Here is a 12208-nt window from a genome sequence, read left to right on the forward strand (position 1 = left end):
GTGAGAGAAGCGTAGATTGAAAGAAGTGAGGAGAATGAATTCTGACAGCTCCTGAAGAGGAAGACACAGAGCTAAAACAAGGATTACAAAAGTCTGAGCAAAGATAAATACAAATGCAAGCACACACACTGTGAGCAAACAAATAACACAATGATTGTCCTGAGGTAAGACAAGGGGGCGGCGTAAGTTATGCCTGTTGTGAAAGACCACATTTTTTTTAACACACACATAGTTGCTGAAAGAGAAAAGGGAGAAAACGAGAGAGACAGAGAATAAATAATAGGGTTCCAAAGCATTTTTAAAATAACAATTCAGATATTGAAACTTAAAAACAGCAGTGAACAAAGATAGACATTGAACACCAGAATGACAAAAAGTCATGAAATAAGTTTAAGACAGAAAAAACCGTGGCAGATTCTTTCTATCATTATATTTGGGATGAAATATTAAACAGTTTTTTAAAATTGAAATCAAATTATTATTATTATTATTATTATTATTATTATTATTATTATTATTATTATTATTATTATTATTATTATTATTATTATTATTATTATTATTAATCACAGTATGAGTGATTAAGTTAAGACACAGTTATATAATTTCACTGTTGCCAATTTTACTATGTGCATTTCTGAAATAAAAAATATTTTAAAAGAATTAAACATATATATATATGTTATCATTATAACATTTTATTATTAGTGTTGTTTTAATTGGCAATCACAGTTTTCTTTTCCTGTTTCCTGTTCCTTCCTACAGGAAGTGTCTTTTTTTGTTGGGCAACAACAGCATCCAAGTATAAGCTATTGATCATCATCATTTTTATTATTTATATTTTTTATTTTATTTTATATTGTGTGTTTCACCTTAAAACATTCTATTATGACAGATTTGGTAAGGCAGGCCTATTAATTATTAGCCTATTATAGGCCTATTATTGAAAGAAAAAATAAGTAAACAAACAAACTCTAAATTGGCAGCTTCTTGTGAACTTCCATTGCTCTTTATTTCCATCTAGTTAGGTTCTGGGGTGTTACTTTTTTATGATCACCTCACCATCAAGTAACAGAACATATGTGACCCTGGACCACAAAACCAGTCTTACTGTATGTGTAAATTTTTCAAAATTGAGATTTATACATCATCTGAAAGCTGAATATATATAAGCTTATAAGCTTTCCATTGATGTATGGTTTGTTAGGATAATATTTGGTCGACATACCGCTATTTGAATATCTGGAATCTAAATATTGAGAAAATCGCCTTTAAAGTTGTCCAAATGAAGTCCTTAACAATGCATATTAAAAATAAATTTTTGATATATTTACAGTGAGAAATTTACAAAATATATTCATGGAACATGATCTTTACTTTATACCCTAATGATTTTTGGCATATATATATATATATATATATATATATATATATATATATATATATATATATATATATATATATATATATATATATATATATAATATATATATATATATATATAATTTTGACCCATACAATGTATTTTTGTGGTCTAGGGTCACATATTTTTGAAAGACTGACTTATCTTTTGTAGAAAATCTCAGAAACATAAAGCACAGTTTTTTAAAAGGAGCTCTTAAAGCACCACATGACTAGAATAACCTAGTAATCCACTTCACCACACTATTTTTTCAGCCACTTTCTTTAACTCATCACTTTATGCTGATGACATTGATTTTTTACTGCTTGAACATCGACAGATTAATTCCTGAGTTAATGCAATGCAGTGCTATTAATTATTAATTTAATTGCAATGCACTATGCATAGCAGCAAGCTGTGTAGATCTGTGGGGTGCAGGGTTGATGCTGTGGCTTTCCGCTGGTTCTTTTAGTTTGTTTAAAAAATAAGACTTTATAGAGAGAAGACAAATGAAGGAAAAAGAGAGAAAAAAGGGGATGATGGTCTCCACCTTTCACTCCACTTCCCTAAAGTTTAGCTTGCACCCCACAGAGACAGTCTGGTCAAGATGGCCAATGATGAACTTTTGGATCTTGTAAAGGTCACATATACACACATACATACACACACACTGAACCCCATACAAAGTAGTATGTGTTTTTTTTTCCTCTCATAACCTTAGAGTTATAAAAGTATAGTACTTTATAGTATAGTATCAATATAGTATATTCATTAATTCATTGATTAATTGGAACTCATTGATAATGGACCCAGATTTATATTGAACATCAAGTGCCAACCCAACACAGTGCCAGTACTGTTATGAAAGTAAATAGAAATATCCTTAAAATTAAGTCTGATTTGGCTGTAGTCGACATAGTAATAGATAACTTACTTATCAATGGCTATAGGCACATTGATTGTCATTCTTGTTAAAAACTGGTCTAGGCACAAACTGGTCATGGGCATATCGAGTCGTCAAAGACTTTGCTGAGGATCTGTTCTGAGAACTCTTCTAATTGTGAAAAAAAAAGTGACGTGACATACAGCCAAGTATGGTGACCCATACTCGTGCTCAGAATTCGTGCTCTGCATTTAACCCATCCAAAGTGCACACACACGGAGCAGTGGGCAGCCATTTATGCTGCGGCGCCAGGGGAGCAGTTGGGGGTCCGGTGCCTTGCTCAAGGGCACCTCAGTCGTGGTATTGCCAGCCCGAGACTCGAACCCACAACCTTAGGGTAAGAAGTCAAACTCTCTAACCACTAGGCCCTGTTGTTGTGGCCTTCACTGATATTCAAGAGCTGTGTTTCAGTTTCATGGGTGTAGGTCCACCATCTGATCTGGATACAGACTGGATCCGGCTGACTATAGTAACCATTTCTTTTTCAGTGTTAGTCTTTGAAGGAGACATGAACATCTTTCCCATTGAGAGCAGACACAGCTTTGAGTTAGTGGGCCTTTTTTGAAACACTGTGAACTGAAAATCCAGCTGAGAGATCCTACCTCTTTGAAAGAACAGAAATTAGTGAGAATGCTAATTGTGTGCCTGTGTGTGAACATCTATCCTAAGGATTCATTGTGTAGTTAACTAAATGAATAATCTTTTAGATGATTTATGGTCACTGGAGCTTCCAGCCAAAAGTCAGTTAAAATGCCTCAGTTTTTTAATTGGTCTGGGAGGAAAGTGAAAAGGAAAAGACTGTGATGTAACTGGGGAAACCATGAACCATGAACCTCTGCATTAAACATATGAAGTGCATTTGATATTTACTTATGTGGAAAGTTCTCTGTTTTTGGCATTGACCATACGGAATGCTAGATGAAGCATCAGATTTGAACCAGTATGTATCACACCTGATCAAATCAAGATCAGTGATTAAAAAAAAAAATGTTTTATGCTAAATTTATAAGATTCATACATCAAAAGTTAATTCTCAGATGTTTTTATGACCAGTGTTTATTAATGGGTCATATGATACGATTTCAAATTATCCTTTCTCTCTGGAGTGTAAACAAGCTCTTGGTGCATAAAGAAGATCTGTAAAGTTGCAAAGGCTAAAGTCTTTTAAAAGTTAAATTTCGATATAAGCCAAGAGCAGACTGGTTTTTCTTTGTTAAAGTAAGAAAACTTTGCTTCTTTTGATCATGTAAACAAACGTTGGTTTTCATGAGACTCACCGGCTCATGAAAACTCCTGGAACTGCTTCTGTGTACAACTGTTGGTACAAGCTAGATTAAAGTGATTATTACGTTTTGAATATGGATATGGAAGGGCACTTTTTATTTCACTTCATTTGGACTGAAGCAATGCAACACCCACCGACTGCAATGATAGAGCTTGAATGATAAAGACAATTTTTAATATAACTCCGACTGGATTCATCTGTCTGGATTCATACACCTAGGATGCCTCGGGGGTGAGTAAAACGCAGCCTAATTTAAATTTTTGGGTGAGCTAACCCTTTAAGAGTCAAGCACGCCCTTCTAAAGGGGCTCATTCTAACACGCCCCCACATGTCTAAGATTTGCATAATGCCGCCTAAATGTTCAATCAAAGAAACTTTTATTCTTGCTGATGCCGCCACCGTCATGTTGTGCACACACCTCACTTTTCAGATTGATGAGCTTTGTAACAATCAACGCATTTCAGAAAGGCGTAGCACAGAGGAGCAACAATAATGTACATTATGTGGAAAATACTGTGTTTTCTGAACTTTAAATCGCATAAACACATTGCATTACACCAAATACACCAAATAATGTTCTTTTTAGCAATGTCATACGACCCCTTTAAGAGCAGGGTCAGCTAATTACTAAGTACATGCAGATGACCTGCATGAAAGTACAATAGTCAAGGGACTAGAATTTTATTTTGCACCAAACACAAAATACTTTCCCTCCATGGAATGAACAGATAGTTTTGAAAATGAATTGGATTCGCTCTTATGTATTTTCACTTGAATGACTCTGTAGTATTCATTGTAAGATAATGAAATCATTATTCTTTGTAGAGTCTGACTGAAAAAGAAGACCTAGAGCTCCCAATCAGCCCTTTCTTGGGCAGTCTGAAGATAAGCAGAAGGAAAACTAAAAGCACCCCTGTTTTATTGGTGCCACTGCTCTTAATTCTGGATCTAATGGTGAAACAGCCATGCCATTTATTTCCCATAGCATTCTCAATTTGACCTTTACAGATGTTTATCGCTGACCGCAATCTGTTCTGCTCCCTGTCGTTTGCTGCCTCTGTTTCTCTCATTCCGTTTCTATTTCTCTTTTTCTATCTGTTTCTTTGTCTCTCTATTTTACCTTTTTCAGTTCAGTTTTGTTCAGCTTTATTGGTATGACAGCAGTTGTACATATTATCTCTTTTTTGCACTCTTTCTTACCAATTCAGTTTATTTCAGTTTGGCATGATAATTGTAGTATAGTCACCCATCTATCTATCTATCTATCTATCTATCTATCTATCTATCTATCTATCTATCTATCTATCTATCTATCTATCTATCTATCTATCTATCTATCTATCTATCTATCTATCTATCTATCTATCATGACTGTAATGCTGTAAATGTTGTCTTCTTGTCACTTTCCTCTTAAGTTTTAGTATCTATCATTTGCTAAGTTTATATAATCCTTACAAATGCAATATATGCATTTTCTTTGTTTAGATAACCATGTAATTTTAATTTCACTTAATTTAATGCTAATTTGCTTTAGCACAAAATAGACATTTGTTCTTTATTTGTGTGTAAATGCATTTAAATGTGCATCCATTTGTGAGCCAGGCATATATGAGTTTGCTCTCTTTTCTCCCTAACCGAAGGCCACAGTTCATTTGGTCTATGAAATGTGCTCAAACTGTAATCAAAACACAGGTGAGAGTGAAACCATCTTTGGCTTTAAACAGAGTTGCAGAATGAAGTGGGTTTTAATGGAGTGGAGCAGGATGGTCCAAGGGGTGTATAGATGTATTTTCATTGTTTTCAGTCAGCACACACTCAAGATTCATTAGGGTTCTGTGTAGAATCTTTTCATCTAACAGACTAAATGCACAGCTCGATGGAGTGGACTCTTCTTTTCTATATCTGGTTCTCTCCACCACCCCCATCCCTCCATTACTGTCATATTTTTTTCATCTTTATATAACGTTAGCCTACCTTCTATGCATCCACCCTCTTCCATCACCTAATTGTCTTCCTCTGCCTTACTCTCATCATCTCTTCACACTCTCCTTTTCTCATGTCAAATGTGTCATTGCTCTCTTTCTCAATCTCATTTGCCAGAAACTTCCTTGGCTTTGTTTGAGCCTCTCTTTCCATAATGTTACAAACCATTTTGCAATTAAATTCGCCTACTGCAATGTCACACACGGGCACACATATTCTCTCTGTCTCTCTCTCTCTCTGTTTCATCTAGATTAGTTCCTTTTCTGTTCAGCATCTGTAATTCTTAAATTGGCAGTCAAAATCATTCATAAATCACATACTTTGGTATTTGTTCTCATTGTATCTGCGTGTTTGTGCTGGTGACTGACTGAGCACCATGTTGAGGTGCTCATGGTTCATTTCCTTTTAATAATATCAGTTCATTTTTTTAAACACACATTTAAGTTGGCCATTCGTCTAAAAGTGCATCAGCTTTTCCTTGTCACTTGTCACAGATGGTCACATGTCTTTTCTCAACTATAGGGGCTGTATTTATATATATATATATATATATATATATATATATATATATACACACACACACACACACACACACACAAATATATACACATAAACATATATACACACATATATGTAGAAACAGGTGCCTCTCAATAAATTAGAATGTCATGGAAAAGTTCATTTCAGTAATTCAACTCAAATTGTGAAACTCGTGTATTAAATAAATTAAATGCACACAGACTGAAGTAGTTTAAGTCTTTGGTTCATTTAATTCTGATGATTTTTTTGTTAATAAAACCTAACCCCACCAATTCACTATCTCAACAAATTAGAATATGGTGACATGCCAATAAACTAATCAACTAAAAACACCTGCAAAGGTTTCCTGAGCCTTCAAAATGGTCTCTCAGTTTGGTTTACTAGGCTACACAATCGTGGGGAAGATTGCTGATCTGACAGTTGTCCAGAAGACAATCATTGACACCCTTCACAAGGAGGGTAAGCCACAAACATTCATTGCCAAAGAAGCTGGCTGTTCACAGAGTGCTGTATCCAAGCATGTTAACAGAAAATTGAGTGGAAGGAAAAAGTGTGGAAGAAAAAGATGCACAACCCACCAAGAGAACCACAGCCTTATGAGGATTGTCAAGCAAAATCGATTCAAGAATTTGAGTGAACTTCACAAGGAATGGACTGAGGCTGGGGTCAAGGCATCAAGAGCCACCACACACTGATGTGTCAAGGAATTTGGCTACAGTTGTCATAGTCCCAAGTTGCTTGAAGTCCAGTGTTAAGTTTAAACAGTCTGTGATGATTTGGGGTGCAATCTGCTGGTGTTGGTCCACTGTGTGAAAAACAAAGTCACTGCACCCGTTTACCAAGAACTTTTGGAGCACTTCATGCTTCCTTCTGCTGACCAGCTTTTTGAAGATGCTGATTTTATTTTCCAGCAGGATTTGGCACCTGCCCACACTGCCAAATCACCAAAAGTTGGTTAAATGACCATGGTGTTGGTGTGCTTGACTGGCGAGCAAACTCACCAGACCTGAACCCCACAGAGAATCTATGGGGTATTGTCAAGAGGAAAATGAGAAACAAAGGACCAAAAAATGCAGATGAGCTGAAGGCCACTGTCAAAGAAACCTGGGCTTCCATACCACCTCAGCAGTGCCACAAACTGATCACCTCCATGCCACGTCGAATTGAGGCAGTAATTAAAGCAAAAGGAGCCCCTACCAAGCATCACATAACTAACTAAAACCAAACTTATTTTAAAAACGAACACCCTAACTTACATCAGCGTGATAAAATCTACATCAAATGACATAAACCATGTTTGAGAAAAAAATAATAATAATTTTAAGTTAATTTTAAGTTTGTCCCACGTACCATTAGATTACATGGAGAGGGCGGGGTTTATGTCCCATACTGGGACCAGCCACTTGGGGGCGATCGAAACGCGAAAGGAAGAATGTAAGTGTGTGAAAGCAAAAATATGGATGTGAAAGGAGAATGTATGTGTGTTTGAGATTATATATATATATATATATACAATATGTACTGTACCATCAGCTAGAAGGGTGAAAAGACAAAGGATAAATAAAAAGAAGAAACTTATGTACATATAATTATTCCTGGACCCAGGATTGCTACAGAGAGGAGCAAGGAATGCGGAGACGAGGAAAATGCAAATCACAGACTTTAATACCCAAGGAAGGGGTAATACAAAGCAGACAGGAGACACACGTAGCACATCAAGGTAGACGTATAACACTGAAAAAGGGAACCTAGGCCAGACAACACTTTAAATACAGGACTAAACTAAGTAATTAATGAGACACATCTGAACCAAATGAGACAATCACACAAGGAAGAAACTGGGTCACAGGAGCACGTGGGGAAAAAAACAGACACAGAAAGTCCATGGGCATGACATATCGCCCCCCCCTCCCGGAAGGCGCGTCCTCGCGCTGTACAAACAACATAGGGAGGGATGGGTAGGAACTTGGGTGGAGGCTCGGGAGGAGGACGGGCACCTGGGAGGGGGCTGGCAGACAGAGTTCTAGGTGGAGACGATGAAGGGCAAAACCACTATTGCACCCTGCATACTTGGAAACAAAGCTGATTTAATGTCAGTTTACAAGTACAACTTCGAATGTAGACATGGAAAACGTATGGGAGAGAATTTCTGAGTTCATTAAAAGCAGTCATTACAGAGAAACAATGTAAAACTTAATACACTTTCATTTGCAACCTGCATATTGCAACCTGATATTGTGCCACAATGAAAAGCCTAACTGTCATTATTTATTTTTACAGCCACTTATCTCTTCATTAAAATGTATGGTAACTTGCTTTTGAAACAATAAAATGCAGATATTCAGAATGAAATACATTCACAACTTGAAATATAATCCACTTATCTAGCTACATTGCAAGCATGACACTTTACACTTGGCAAGTTAAATATGAGACACATCATTGCATATGCCTGAATGATGCTGTCTTTTGCACTGCAGTCCAAACAGAGCAGAAAATGTGCCACAGTAAAATTGAATTACTGTCCAATCACAGTCCTGTCAATGAAAAGCAATGTCATGAGTGTGGTGCATTTATTCCTCATGTTCCTCTGTAATGATTGCATTTCCGTGTGGTGTGAATTTTCCTTCATATAAAAGGTTCGCAGGAAGGAAAATCAATCATTCTATTCTCTTTGCCGCATAATGTGTCCGTTAAACAAATGATTATGTTGTTGCTTGAGATTACCTTGACTTAATGAGTGCACACAATCAAATTACACTCAACTGAAATGAACAGTTACATTGTCATTTACCACAAACACTGTAAGTTTGTCAATTTGTTTGCTGAAGTATGGAGTCAAGCACTAGTGATTGCTTCAAATATTTATGTTTAAATAGGAAACTTCAGGTTATTTGCATGTGTAAACATTCACTGACTGTTAGGTTAAAAATGTGCTTCCACAATTTTTATCATCACTGGTTGTTATTTGCAAGGAGATCTTTAATACTTGGTTATCTCTTTCCCATCTAACTGGTACTTTTCCAGCTGTCACAGGATACCATGAAAGTTTTTGTTTGTTTGTTTGTTTGTTTTTGTTTTTTTGCTTACTCATTTGATTAAATGTAAATGAGAATTCTGAAGTAGAATGACTGACATATAAACATATAAAACATATTCAAATAATCTTTTTTTTATTTACAACTTCAAAAATAATTATTTACAGTGTACTAAAAATACTATATTTAAATAAATAAATAAATAAAATGTAAAAAATACTTTTAAAAACTTCAAAGTAATTTTTTAAGCATTTGTTTGGTGCTTTGTGTTGTAGTTACATCCACCATCAGGAGATATTGGGGTCATGCTAACCAGCCAAACCTTGATGCCTCACTTATTTTATGATGTATATTTGGTAACTTCCTCTTTACCATTTCAAAAGAGAGCACCGCTCTTCCAACCTTTCTTACTCCTCTTTCTACTTTTTTAAAAAATCTGTTCTTTCATGTTGCCCCTCCTTCTTTTTATCTAATTATTGGTCAACCCCAGTCAACTCCCCTCCAACCCTCTCTCCTCCCTCTACTTTGTCTATCTGCAAATCTGTATGAAGAGTGTGTCCCGGGATTCTTAGAGGGGAACACATGCTGACAGAAAGAAAAAAGCACTGAGGACAAAGACTGAGCATGAAGGAATACACCAGTTTCTTAAAACCTTTTCTTCTTAACTGAATGCGTGTGTGCATGCAACTCTTGTATACTGAATGAAACGTAATTGCTGCATGCAAACTCAGAGAACTGTTTCTGCATTACACAAAATGTGTGTTTGCTATATCACATACTTTATTGTGCTTGCCTTTGAACACTGAACTACTGAACTTCCCTTGAAGTTTTTCCCTGTAGCATGTGGCTCTGATTTTGATTATTTACTAGACTTGTTTTCGTTCGCTCGGCTCCTTTGAAGTTGTCTCTGTTTTAGGCTGTTGCATACAAGGATGGATTCCTCTACACTTCACTCTCTTTTATTTTTGCTTTTCACGTTCTTATCCTATGTTATTGCTGGAATGGACTCTTGCTACGATGAGGAAGGCATCCCGAGCCGCTGTTTGCCTAAATTTGAAAATGCGGCCTTCAGTCATACAGTGATAGTCTCAAATGTGTGCGGTATTCCGCCTGAGGACTATTGCATGCAGACGGGGTCCACGCGGTCATGCCACTTCTGTGATGCCTTGGACTTGGAACTGAATCACAACGCCACTTACCTGACAGACTTCCACACGGATGAAGAGCCCACCTGGTGGCAGAGCCAGTCCATGTTCTATGGAGTTCAGTATCCTAATTCAGTCAACATCACGCTGCATCTTGGTAAGACACCCAGTTTGGGCTTTAATATTGATCAAACAATGGGAAAAGATGCCTGTTTCTGCACATTAAATGTAAGCCAGAAGTTATACATATTTGTGCAAAAATGTGTACCAAAAGTTTTACAGATATAGTGGTATTGTTAACTAAAACTCAAACTTATATTTGAAATTGTTTTTAGTAATTGAAAAAAAGCTGAAATAAAATATAAATAAAAATATATATATATTAAATATATAAATAATAAACATGAATTTTATAAAAAAAATTAACTAGCTGAAAAAAAGTTTAAGCTGAAGTCCTAAAATTACTCAAATTATAATAGAAAAAAAAAAATTTAAAGCTGTAAAGATGTAAATATATATATATATATATATATATATATATATATATATATATATATATATATATAATAAAGTATATAATAAAGTACAACAAACAACAAAATGATTAAAACAATCTAAAATTAAAATAGAAAACTGAAGATATAGAAATAAAAGCCTATTTAGAATATTAATATTAAATATATAAATATTATAAATGTTAATTATATTTTATATAATTAACACCAAAATAGTACTGGTACAGACAACACAAAACTGCTAGTTAGTGAAATGATCACTAAATATTAAAATACAAAAATACTAATAATGTTTAATTTTACTAAACTACACTTTTGAGACAATAAAAAACTATCTAGATAGATTATTAGCATTAAACACCTTAATATGTGCCAATTGTCCTCCTATTACAGCTGTCTGCAGTGGTAAACATGTATCTGAATGTTGTGAGCTGTCCAAATGCATCCTATTCTTTATTTTACTAAACACACTGTACATAGGTCTGCTTATTTTTACTATAGTAAAAATTTAACTCACCATTCTATACTGTGTAAACTGCATGCTAACTGAACAGCAACTAAGAAGCAAAAACCTTGCTAGTCACAATGAGTTTCCCAGCTGTGAATTTGATGCTGCCTGTAAATGAGAACATCTCAGAAATCTAATGTCATTTTGGTGGCCTATAAGATTAGATGACTCTGATATCTCAGCTGGTTTCTAGTTTTATTACATTATTGCCCTGCAGACTTTATGCTACAATGTTTTCAATCACAAGCATTCCCATATGTCTCTAACAATGTAACGATTTTGAAACTTAAAATGTCATTTGTATTCTGTAAGGTGACATTTTCCTCTTGTTTTTCTTCTTTTAGCCTCAGAGAACAGTGCAATTAAAAAAAAAAACTAACTTTCACTGAATAGCGGTAAACATGGTAGCTGAGACTCTAAAACTGATTACAACAATGATTTTGTTTATTAGTAGAACGGCCACAGCAGTAAAAGTCAGTGGACACAAGTTGTAACACTTTTGTAACAAATTCATCAATTAACAATCAATGCCCTGATATATGGATGTTATAAAACTTTTACTTTCTGTATCAAAAAATAGTACTGAAATTTTGCAACCCTAAATGCGCAGCACTGTAAATTTTCAGTGTTTTTCCATATTATACACTGTTGCAAATTTTGTATAAAAGAAATAGCTTTAATAACAAATACCTAAAGACGTGTTTAAGGGTAAAGACAAAGTCATGGGTTCAATTACCAGGGAATGCACAAACTGATAAAATGTATATCCTGAATGCAGTATAAATAGATTTCAAAATGTCTATAAATATTTAAATGCAATAACGTGTGAAGCTCGAAACACACACACAC

The 12208-nt window shown here is 35.1% G+C and overlaps 1 protein-coding gene across 1 annotated transcript in view; it reads left to right on the forward strand.

The window, feature by feature from the left end:
• The first annotated feature begins 9739 nt into the window (after positions 1-9739).
• LOC109065903 (laminin subunit gamma-3-like) overlaps positions 9740-12208 on the forward strand; it is an 85760-nt gene continuing 83291 nt past the window's right edge. The window contains exon 1 of the mRNA XM_042724245.1: positions 9740-10493. Within this exon, the coding sequence (XP_042580179.1) occupies positions 10124-10493 (370 nt within the window). The 5' untranslated portion in view covers positions 9740-10123. The remainder of the gene's footprint in view (positions 10494-12208) is intronic.

This window comes from Cyprinus carpio, chromosome B5 (assembly GCF_018340385.1).
Source record: "Cyprinus carpio isolate SPL01 chromosome B5, ASM1834038v1, whole genome shotgun sequence".
Lineage (NCBI taxonomy): Eukaryota > Metazoa > Chordata > Actinopteri > Cypriniformes > Cyprinidae > Cyprinus > Cyprinus carpio.